We start from the raw sequence: 12718 nt of genomic DNA, 5'->3' as shown, positions 1-12718 counted from the left end.
CTTCAAAGTTGTCAAAAATCATAAAAATACACCTATAGGTATATATTTTTTTTAAGTTATAAATAAGAGAAGGAGGATCAAACTTGAGACCTTATTTAAATTAAGATATACATCTATAACCAAGTGCAGCCTGTGAATGCTCTATGAATGTATATTTGATTTCTTGTTGTGGTTGATTCTATTTTGATCTTAGAATTACAAATTATACTTCTTGATCTGAAATGATCTTTGTAACACCCAGAATTTATTTTTATATATTTAATAGTGAGTTTTTATTTAAGTTAATTTTAGCTTCATTTTTATTCAAGTAAACTATTTGAGAAATGATTATATTTTGGTTATTCAAATTTTCCCAAATGCATATTTATATAAGTAAAATTATATATTGGAAAATTTTGAAAGAAATTATAAAGGATGTTTTTATAAAAGAATTTTGGAAAAATTGGTATTATAATTGATTAGTAGTATTAAATTTTAAGTTGGAAATTGATTATTTAATTTAATTGTGTGTAGGATTTAATTGGAGGATTATTTTGGAATAAGGATTAAAAGTATAATTTTATTTTTATGGGGTTTTAATGGAAATTTGTGAGCTTGGTATTTTTGTAAATAAATATGTCGGCCAGGGGTATTTTTGTAATTGTGTATTTTCAATAATTTGGATTTGGCCCAAATTAAATAGTTAAGGGCTTAATTGAAAGGCTAAAGGAAAGTTTGGGGGTCAAATTGGAATTTTAATGGATGAAATTGTAAGTAATTAAGAAAGTTGAGGGACCAAATTGTAATACGGAAAAGTTCAGGGGTCAAATGGAAAGGAATGGAAATCGGGGAGAGAGAAAAGAAAGAAGGAAGAAGAAGAGAGGAGAGAGAGAGAGGCGTCGGTGTCTATGGTGGATGGACCAGGGCCAGGCGGCTGGCGTCGGAAGGAGCGCACGTCAGCGTGCGATGGTGGCGGTGGAAGCGGTGGCGTCGGCGGAATCGCGACGTATGGCGCGGCTTCGCGTCGTTCCGTTTCAGTGACCTTCCGGCCGATCTTGGTGGTGATCGGCTCCCTTGGAGAGCTTCCTTTTGGCGGCGGTTTAGTGGCCAAAGGAGAGAGTTCGGCGAAGTGGTGGCGGCCGTGTTTTTGGGCTTTTCCGGCCGAGCTCCCGTGGAGGATGGATGATCGGAGGATGTATCCAGGCTCTCCTCGGCTCTCAAGCTTCGTGATGGCAATCGGTTTCGCGGCGATTGGGCTTCGTTTGCAAATCGACGGTCGAGATCGTCCGTAAATTTCTCCGGATGATCGGGTGTCGGATCGAAAAATCGGGCGAGGGATCGTCATCGGTAGCGTCGTTGTGAGTCCGATGGTGTGTCCAGATCGTTGATCGGACTCCGGCGGCCGGAGGCGAGTCGACCGAGCGTCTCGGTAATTTTCTCTAGCCGTTGATCTTAGAAATCCTTGATTTTAAATTTGTGTCTATTGGATTATATTGAGTATTTGATGATATTTGTGAGTCATAAATAATTGTTTGTCAGTTTGCCTGCCATAGTCGTGTTTTTGTGCTGTGTGGCGGAGTCGGGAAATAGTGAAGTTTGGGGACCCGACTCCCGTTGTTTAAAGTGTTGGACATTTGGAGTGTTTTTTCTGGCAGGTCCTGGACCCGTTTTTACGGGGGGTAATGTTCGTGTTGTAGGGGAGGTTCTGCCGGATTTTCGGTAGAATTCTCCCGAGTCGAGATTCTTAGACAGTCAGTCCTAGAAGTCTAGACCTAGGATTAATGATCGATTGTTTCAGCGTTTTGATAAATTGTTTTCCGTGATTAGATGATCTGTCATTGGCTCGCTCTAACCGAGGCAGAGCTAGGAGGTCGCCCAATCCTGTGAGTTAAAGTCATTTAATCTTTGCGCTATTGCTAGTCTGATTTTAATATGCTATTTAGAATTTGTGCTTAATATGATTATTAGTATCGCAAAATAAATGATTTCACTTGATTATTAATATTTGAAATAATATAAATATTATTATTAGTATGTTATAATAAGATAAACGTTATTATTTTTCCCTCACAAATTGCACGTTGTTTTACCTTAAATCTTTAATCTTTATTTCCGATATGTATTGGTTGAGTTCATCGGGATAATGATATTTATTATATGTGATGATTGTGTCTTGGAAAACGTGGCTTGTAGAACATGTCGCTCGATGGGTTACATCGGGCCTTCTTGCCGGTAATGATCATGGACATGCAATAAGATTTTCATGGGTTTGCCACGGTCGAGCATGGCTCTCTGGGCTGATTTGTGTAAATTCACGGGAGGTAAGGTCCACTGGTCGAGCATTGCTCTCAGTGGCCGGCTTATTTGGATACTTAAGTGACCGGAGGTAAGGTCCCTGGTCGAGCATTGCTCTCGGGGGCGCCAGTCTTATTGGATTAAGAGAGCCGAATGGCTACTAGATTTCTTATTTGGATATTTAAGTGACCGGTGGAGGTAAGGTCCCTGGTCGAGCATTGCTCTCGGGGGCGCCCGATCTTATTGGATTAAGAGAGCCGAATGGCTACTAGATTTTGGGGTTTAGGGTTCTACTGAGCCACTCGTCCCGTAAAAGTAAAAATATATTTTTATTTATTCATTTATTAATTTATTGTGGTATGATTATAATATGGATTGTATTTACGTGCATGGTTGATATTTTGATTCGAATGATTAATATTTTATGTGAAGGAAATAGTAGGGTATGATTATAGTATGGTTTGATATACTGATTTGAATAATCTATGTTTTCTGAGAAGAAGCAATAGTCCCTAGATTATTTGATTTTAACTCACTCTCGAGACTGACAGTCTCCATTTATTTTTTTTCAGATTCGTGACTGTTAGTTCTCCCGCGACTCTTATTCAGTAACCCGACTCCTTCATCATCGGGTAATGTATTTGATTTGGTATGTAAATTGGTAAATCTTAGATTCTCCGCAGTAGTAATAGTAGATGTATCAGTTGTAAATTTTCTGAGTTTCAGGTCTCGCCTAGTTTTTCTGGCAGACCGAAGTATTTATGTAAAGTGTAGCATTTAAGATAATTTGTAGCTTTAATAATATTAATTTGAGATGAGATTTGTTTAAATCAGTGAGTGTCAGGCTTACTACGGGTTTTGGTAGCCTTAAGCCTACCCATTCCCTAGTGCCGGTCACAGGCCCACGGGTGGGGTCGTGACAATCTTATTTGCCCTATTATATAGAAATGTTATTCATTCTTGTATGCAATTTTGATAAATTTCATTTGTCTTCTAGGAAAATTATTAAGGCTTATAATATACAGTATAAATGATATTTAAATCCTTTTTTGCTCTCTCTCATATTATTTATTTATTTATTTATTCAGTGAGTTTTTACTCATTTCTTTTTCATCTACAAGTTTTATACATAATAATTAAAAAAATTAAATTGAAAATCAAATTAGAATAATGTAGAACTTTGTGTTGCTAGACTTCATAATTTGAAAAAGAAATAAATAGATTACTAGATAGACCTAGTTGGACAAGCAGTTACATAATTAATTCTAACTAATATTATTTTGTAAGTATGTTATCTCAGTTATTTTATTATTCATATCTTATCATAATTCTTTTTATATGATTTTTCAAAGAGGAATTGAAACCATTCAAAAAATAAATTATTAAAATAGATTTTATAAAAATATGATATTTAAACAAATTTTAAGAATCCAATTAAAGAACTAGCATTTTTTATCATATATTATAAATATAATTGATATATAATCTAGCATATTTGTATTTGCTTCATGTTTCAATTGAGCCTTATTTGCTGAACAAGATATAACACTAAGATGGACTTGATTTCCAATACAATATAGAGCATTTCCATTACAAGATGCAGCATATATGAATTAGATTAGAGGATGTCTAATCTTTTGATAAAAGAACTTCCTTCACCAATTTGTTCAAATTCATGGATGATGAACCATTTGGACGAGTAGCTTCTTCTGCTAAATATTTCCATTCCATGGCCTTGTTCCTGATTTCTTTTCCTCTCTCTCCCTCCATCAGTTCCCTGACAAGCTTTTCAACTTCATCTCTCTTGACATTTTTATCAATCTCCATGCCAACACTCCATTCATTGCAACTGTACCTACAGTTTGTTTGCTGATCTGCAAAAAAAGGCCAACAAAGCATTGGCACTCCTGCCGACAAACTCTCTATTGTTGAACCCCAACCACTATGCGTCAGAAATCCTCCGATTGATGGGTGATTAAGGACTTCTTCTTGTGAACACCATTGTGCAATTAGACTCCTTTCTTTAGTGTCTTTATAGAACTCCGGTGGCAAAATCGCCGAGTCACCGATAACCAAATCCCGCCTAATAATCCATAAGAAGGGATGCTTGCTATTAGCTAGTCCCATTCCAAACTCATTCAGTTGTTCTTGGGTCATAAGAGTTGTGCTTCCAAAATTAACATAAACAACTGACTTGGGTCCGAAGGATTTTAGCCATGAGAGACACTCAGCTTGTTCTTTCAATAAATTGTAGCCAACAGAGTCTAGACTTTTTTCTTGAATTTGATCGAGATGCAACTGGAGTGGACCGATGGCATAAACACGAGGAAATATAGACGAAAGGGCGGTCAAAACATCTGTCTCCAATGCATCAAATGTATGAACACCAATTGCTGTTGCCTTAGCAGCAAACTCAGCACTTTCCATGCAGAAATTGAATATAATATCATTTGGATCCGTGGTTTGAAAAAAGCTTGGGAGATCCCTCAGTCGAACGCCTTTCATTCCTGGAATCCACTCCACAATGCTGTCCAGATAGCCATTTTCCAATTGACTTTCATCTGCATGCATTAAAAAGAAAAGAAAAAGAAGAAGAAACTTCTAAGGTTGAAAATATTATAGCTCTTGCATATATTTTCATAAATCAATTACGTTCCAAATTACTGTACCTTTAAGTGGAGTGATACCCTTGACCTTGAGAGCAGAATACTGCTTAATTCCCATGAAGCTGGCAGCAGAGATAGTGAAAAACAAGAAAAGAGGAAGTGCGAGTTCTTGAGCAGCAGTAACAGTGAATGTTGACGTGAAACCGTCTGCAACGATGCAAGTAACTGGAGGCACATTCCTGGAAGAAGAAGCTGTATTGAGTTTGGCAACAAGTTCAAGAAATGGCTGCAGGAAATTCTTCCTGACAGAGTCAAAAACTGAAGCTATGTCTTGGTAGGCATCAGGGTCAGAAGGCGGAACACTATCAGGAATAGTTTCGAATTGGAAGTCGGGTAAACCGTCCAGAGAATTGTGGCCTCTGGCACGGAGAAAACGATTGTGATTAAACTCAGTATTGACAAACGTAATATAAAAACCTCTAAAGAAAAGAACTTTTGCCAATTTAAGCATTGCTTTAATATGGCTCTGGAATGGAAGTGGGATGACAACTGCATGAGGCTTATCGGCTACTGTCTTGGAGGCCATTTCTGCGTATTGAAGTTACAAACTCCATTCCCTCATGTTCCACCTTTTAAACTTAGGCTCGTGCAGGCTCTCATCCAACAGTATGGTTGGTTGGAAAAGTAGGTAGAATAATAATGAGAAATTTATAATATCTCAGTAACCCTTTTGCTGTACCACAGAATCCATTTTATTAGGTACGATAGAGTTATACCCTCTAAACTGATAATAAATTAATACATATTAATTAATTTTAAATAATTGAGCATGTGTTAATTATTCAATATCAAAATCTAAAATATTTATAAATACGTATTACTTTTCTATTAGTTATGATATATATACCAAGTATAGATATTATTACTATTTATTTTTTATTATTATGATTCACATTTCAATTTAAAGGGGTTTATTTTTTTCTTCCCTTATATGACTCAAAATTCTTACATTCTAATTTCATGAATTAAAATCTTTAAAAGTTTTTGGCCCCCAGCGGATACACTTGTGCAGTAAATAAATTTTTTAAAAAAACTAGCTAGTTATAAAATTTAGGTTGCATCATATATAATTTACTCATTGACCTGAATAATTCTTAATTAGACCTGCACACTAAACTGATAAATAATTAATATATATTTATTAGTTTAAAATGAATCTTACAATATAAATCATATTACTTTTCTATTTATTGCAGTAAATAGACGTAATGGGAAAATCTCTAGAACAAATAATTGTTTTTTTGTCAATTTAAGCATTGATTTATGTGGCTTTAAAACTGGAAGCTAATCTAGTACTGTTTTTCAGATCAGTATTAGTTTGTATACTGATAAATAATGTCTGTTACTATGGTTCGGAAATGTCGGAAATGAGGGACTACTTATATCATGATTAGATCGTTTGTATTATAGTAATTATTTATCACATATGTAATTGAACGGGTTATCGAAACCCTTCAAAATAAATTACTGATTTTCCTAAACTAACTTATAGAAATAGTGAAACCAGGTCGAATCCCAAGGGAACCAATGTGGATAGCTTCTCAAAGTAAAAAAAAAAAATGAGGCAATTTTGAATGTTTGAATCAAAATTATAAATAAACAGAAAATTATGAAGGCTGAATATTAAAGTAAATAAAAATCAATCTTAACAAATTTCTAATTCAAGAGTACTAATTTCATCCAATTGTAATCATGATCATAGGCTAAAATATCAATTCTTATATTCAAGTACTTAGTCTACTTAATCGAAAAAGCCACAACAAGTGTAATTCTCCTAATATAATTGACTCAAACCCAACATTCAAATCAAAACTTACCATTAGTCAACTGGGCACGATAGCTTTCCATATCAACTTAATGATAGCATTAAGAATAATGAGAATGACTAAACCAACAATAATTAATTGAGATAACTGCAATTGAATTAACCTTGTTCCTTTATTTCCCTAGAGCCTATCATGCAAGCTATGTAATTCGAATAAGTCGCAATCACACACACATGAGCCAGCTCCTTGCTACTTGTGTCAATCGTTCATGACAATTACGGATCACAAATTCAAAGTTTAGCAATAAAAAAATCAATATCAAAGTTGAGTCATTAGTTCAATCAATATCAAAAATTCATAAATAATAAAAACAAGAAATAAAGAATGCTTGAATTAAAGAAGAATTCTGTTAAGCACAAAGCCTCACAAAATCACAATTGAAATTTATTTACTTTTGAATTAGAAACTAAGAACTTAGCCACACATGGTGGAGTAAGAATTCACAAGAAAAGAATTGTACGGAATAGAAGAAGAATAATAATAATAATAATCTCAAAGTACTCAGTCGTACTTTACATGGTAGAACTAACCTCCTTATATAGGAAGTTAAACCTAAACCCTAATAAGAGAATCCTTATTAAAAAGAAATAAACTTCCTATATGATCTTATCCCTATAAGGAAAGATAAGATAAAGAGTAATATAAACAAATTAAAATCCTAAATACATAGGAGAAAGTTCTCTTTATCGAGCACTTCCAAAAAGAGAGGCAATTATATAAAAGTGGGTCCACCATGAATTTATCTTGAAAAATTCGAAGCTCTTTTCTACAGGTTCCAGCAGCTCACGAATTGTAAGGCGTGGTCACGCCTTATTGAAAATGATCTTCTACCCAAATTTTTGCTCTTCCTTCAAAAGACTTGGTTTTTGACAAGTGATGCTTTAAAACATATCTTTTGGCTGAATTTCACTCAATCCTTAATATTTCACCATCTAGATTAGAATAAACACAATTTTCACAACTAAGCACATTATCCAATCAAAATGTAAGGGAATTAAACACAATAATTATAACTATTTATGACCTATCAAATTCCTCCACACCTAATTTATGCTTGTCCTCAAGCATACCTGAATTCAACATACCAATTCTCCTCTCTACTTCCTTTTTATCTCTTTTAATCTCCACAAATACCAAATAAGTTAAACATACATCAATGAGTTGAATAATAATGACAATAAAGAGAGTAGCACTTATAGGATAAATTTTGTAAAAAGAACAAGTATCTCACTAATTCATCAAAATCAAAGCAACGAGACTTAACACCCTAACATGGTTTCACTCAATACTCTCAAAGTATTTAGGGTGCATTTACTCTCAGAATCCAAACATAGCATGTTATTACCATAAGCTTGCTAATGAATTAAGTCTCCACCACTACACACGAATTAGATGCAAAAATCGAAGGGACTTTACAAGGATTGTAATGGGCTTAGGAAAGGGTATGATAAAAGGAAAAATTAAAGTGTTTCACAATCAAGACAAAAAGGTTAGTTACCTGCATGATAACTATGCCACATAACCATAAAACACACTACAAAAACTTTGAAATTTATTCCCACATCTTATATTAGCACTAAAAACTTTGGAGAAATAACATGTAACAATTCAATTCAATATATTTGATGAATACTTCTCCAATTATCCTCTTTCATGAAATGAATAAATATCAACTTTCTTTCTCTCCCTTTCTTCCTTTTCTTTCCCTCTTCTTTTTTTCTTTTTCTTTTTCTTTTTTTTTGTTTTGTCTCTTTTTTTTTCTGTTACATTTGTACCATGCAACACTTCCCTTCTTGTCTTGACAATGGTAGAAAAATAGAGGTAGCAAACGAAAGGTCTTGGGTAAAACAACATGTGTTCAAAATAAAATAAAAAAGGAAAATGGAAAATAGGCTCAAAGTGGCTAACTAAAGGGAAATCAAGAGGGTAGGTATTTTAAGAGTCTAAGAATAGGTTAATCCTAATTGCCCTTTTTATATTAAAGCATCAATCCAAGGATGTGGTCTTAACATGCATTCAGAAGCAAGTTCTAGAATAATCATACTAAGTTTGATAACACTCAACAAAAAATTAGAGCAAAATATAACGAATTGTTCTTTGGCTTAAAAGCTCACTTGAATGTTCAAATTTGTATCAAGTCTTGCGCATTTTTTCAATCAATAAACTAATGAGATACCATCAGATAATTTAAAGAAACACTAATCATGCTTATCCCTTTCATGCATTAAAATTTAAACCACAAATGTATCTCTAACTTACATGGTATTCTAGGTTATCAAAACAAAACTCAAGGTTACAAAAGAAGAATTAGCACATATGAATTAAAGCATACCTAATTATAAGTGTAAAAAAAATATTTTCAAAAAGAAAAGGAAATCATGTAAATATCATATTCCTCCCCACACCTAAACTATACATTATCCTCAATGTATCAAAAAGAAAATGGCTCACAAAAGAAATGAAAAGAAATATGAAACTCCCCTGATTTGCGAGCAACTCGGACTGAATAGTCAATGGTAATGGTGGGAAAGGAGGTAGAACCACCCAGTGAAAATAGGAAGTTTTGGTGATGGCTGCTGCAAAAGAAAATAAAACGTTGATGGCTGCTGTAAAATTGCTTGAACCTTTCCCAATACTCATACAATGTTTCTCCAGTGAACTGTGTTATGCCACAAATTTTTTTTCTGATGTTTGCTGCTCTTATTGCAGGGAATAACTTATGTAAGAACAATCTTTTCATCTCATTCCATATTGTTATTGAACCAGATGGTAGATAATAGAGCCAATCTTTTACTTTATCCTTCAAAGAAAAGGGAAAAGCTCTAAGATTTATTTGCTCTTCAGTCACATCATGTGGCTTCATTCCGGAGCATACAATATGGAATTCTTTCAAGTTTTTATGAGGATCTTCACCTGCACATCCATAAAAAGAAGGGAGTAAGTGAATTAAGTCAGATTTTAATTCAAAATCGACTGCAATATTAGGAAATGTAATGCATAAAGGCTGTTGATTCAAATCCGGCGCGGCTAGCTCTTTGAGAGTTCTGTTCGCCATATTTTCTGTAACTTCTCGAAAAATAGATATGTCGCCAATAGCCAAATCTATCTCCAATTCCTCTAGGAGACAACTTTTTCTTTGCCTAGTCTCCTTTCTTAATCGACACGCCGTCTTCTCAATTTCAGGATTAAACTGCAAATCAATATCTTGAGAAGAACAAGTCATAAACAAATAAATTATCAATGAGAAACTAAAATAGGTTCCCCGGCAACAACGCCAAATTTGAACGGGTTGTCGAAGCCCTTCAAAATAAATTACTAATTTTCTTAAACTAACTTGTAGAAATAGTGAAACCAGGTCGAATTTCAAGGGAACCAATGTGGATAGCTTCTCAAAGTAAAATAAAAATGGGGGAATTTTAAATGTTTGGATCAAAAGTATAAATAAACAGAAAATTATAAAGGTTGAATATTAAAGTAAATAAAAATCAATCTTAACAAATTTCTAATTCAAGAGTGCTAATTCCATCCAATTGTAATCATGATCATAGGCTAAAATATTAATCCTTACATTCAAGTACTTAGTCTACTTATTCAAAAAAGCCGCAACAAGTGTAATTCTCCTAATATAATTGACTCAAACCCAACATCCAAATCAAAACTTACCATTAGTCAACTGGGCACGATAGCTTTTCATATCAACTTAATGATAGCATTAAGAATAATGAGAATGACTAAACCAACATTAATTAATTGAGATAACTGCAATTGAATTAACCTTGTTCCTTTATTTTCCTAGAGCCTATCATGCAAGCTATGTAATTCGAATAAGCCGCAATCACACACACATGAGCCAGCTCCTTGCTACTTGTGTCAATCGTTCATGACAATTACGGATCACAAACTCAAAGTTTAACAATAAAAAAATTAATATCAAAGGTGAGTCATCAGTTCAATTAATATCAAAAATTCATAAATAATAAAAACAAGAAATAAAGAATACTTGAATTAAAGAAGAATTCTGTTAAGCATAAAGCCTCACAAAATCACAATTGGAATTTATTTACTCTTGAATTAGAAACTAAAAACTTAGCCACACATGGTGAAGTAAGAATTCACAAGAAAAGAATTGTAGAGAATAGAAGAATAATAATAATAATAATCTCAAAGTACTCAGCCGTACTTTACTTGGTAGAACTAGCCTCCTTATATAGGAAGTTAAACCTAAATCCTAATAAGAGAATTCTTATTAAAAAGAAATAAACTTCCTATATGATCTTATCCCTATAAGGAAGGATAAGATAAAGAGTAATCTAAACAAATTAAAATCCTAAATACATGGGAGAAAGTTCTCTTTATCCAGCACTTCCAAAAAGAGAGGAAATTATATAAAAGTGGGTCCACCACGAATTTATCTTGAAAAATTCGAAGCTCTTTTCTGCAGGTTCCGGCAGCTCACGGATTGTAAGGCATGGTCACGCCTTATTGAAAATGATCTTCTGCCCAAATTTTTACTCTTCCTTCAAAAGACTTGGTTTTGGACAAGTGATGTTTTAAAACATGTCTTCTGGTTGAATTTCACTCAATCCTTAATATTTCACCGTTTAGATCAGAATAAACACAATTTCCATAACCAAGCACATTATCCAAACAAAATGTAAAGGAATTAAATACAATAAGTATAACTATTTATAACCTATGAGTAATTTTCCGCTCTTAAAGCATTCTGAATGATGCTTTTTATTTTAAAAAATATAATTATTATAATAATAAAATTATATTATTATAATCACTTTTTAAAAAAATATTAAAATATTGTATTTTCTCCTACATTTTGTTCTATCCTTCGGGCATTATTATTTATCTGTCTGTTGAAGGTGCTTCCTCAGTCTAAGTAATTTCCTGCTCTAAAGTCAGTGCCCATTTTAGCTAATTCACGGGCCACCATACTGCAGTCACGACGAATATGAGCAAAGGAAATGAGTGGAATTAAAAAAATCAGCTGTCTGACATAAATCCTCAGGCACCAGACCATGCATGCAATGGACTGAGTCAGATTCAAGAGAAGCCTGCTTCGCACGCCACAGCAGAGACCAAAAATTGCAGCTTCAGTTTCTGCAATTTCCACGTCCCAGAATTTATCAATTAATACTCTCTTGCCAGCAGATAAAAGGTCCCATCCCAACGAGTCCCTGGCCGCATTTCCTACACCAGTTCCCTCTTTCTCTCGACAAAACTGATGCAACGCTATTTACTTTTAACTTTGTCACTATTTACACCAGGGGTTCCAAATTGACCGACTCTAACACGGTGGAGCACATGTATATTATCTTTTTGTGTCGTTTAACGACCTGTCAACACTTGGAAAGCAACTTTACTACAAATAAGTACAAGTGGTCACCTAATTATGCATTTAATTTTAATTTATTTTATAAAAATTATTTAATTATAATTTTGATTAAACAGTGATCATTTAATTTCAAGTTGTTTTGTGACTTCAGTTTAGATTCATAATGGTCACTTTAGTTTGAGTTATTTATTTCATATTTCTATTATTATTAAATTTAAAATATTTGATCTATATCTTTCTACTCACGCTATTTTTTTTATCTTTATTATATTTTCTATTTTGCTCAGTATCATCTTTTAAAATTATTATTTTTATTACTGCTATCTAGAATATCTCTCTTAATACCTTTGTCAACAAACTTCTCAAAAAGTGAATCATCTCTATTGGGATGATTCACTTTTTGAGAAGTCTGTCGACATATGTATTAAGAGAGATATTCTAAATAGCAACAGTAAAGACAAAACAGTTTTAAATGAGGGCGCTGAGCAAAATGAGGAATATAATAAAGATGAAGAAAATAGTGAGTAGGAAGGTAAAGATCTAATACCATAAATTTGATGTTGATGGAAACATGAAACAAATTGAATCCAAACTAAAGTGATAGT

The 12718-nt window shown here is 33.5% G+C and overlaps 1 protein-coding gene across 1 annotated transcript; it reads right to left on the bottom strand.

Moving 5' to 3' along the window:
• Positions 1 to 3817: 3817 nt before the first annotated feature.
• On the bottom strand, positions 3818 to 5496 carry LOC8268035 (7-deoxyloganetin glucosyltransferase). The gene is made up of 2 exons (XM_002530068.4): positions 4944 to 5496; positions 3818 to 4835 (listed from the first exon to the last, which is right to left on the bottom strand). Exons 1-2 carry the CDS (start codon positions 5464 to 5466, stop codon positions 3904 to 3906), a joined length of 1455 nt encoding a protein of 484 aa, XP_002530114.1. The 5' UTR covers positions 5467 to 5496; the 3' UTR covers positions 3818 to 3903.
• Positions 5497 to 12718: the final 7222 nt, after the last annotated feature.

Source organism: Ricinus communis, chromosome 4 (assembly GCF_019578655.1).
Source record: "Ricinus communis isolate WT05 ecotype wild-type chromosome 4, ASM1957865v1, whole genome shotgun sequence".
In the NCBI taxonomy this organism is placed as follows: domain Eukaryota; kingdom Viridiplantae; phylum Streptophyta; class Magnoliopsida; order Malpighiales; family Euphorbiaceae; genus Ricinus; species Ricinus communis.
The sequence above is the reverse complement of the archived record's forward strand: the minus strand, read 5'-3'. Positions and strand labels throughout refer to the sequence as shown.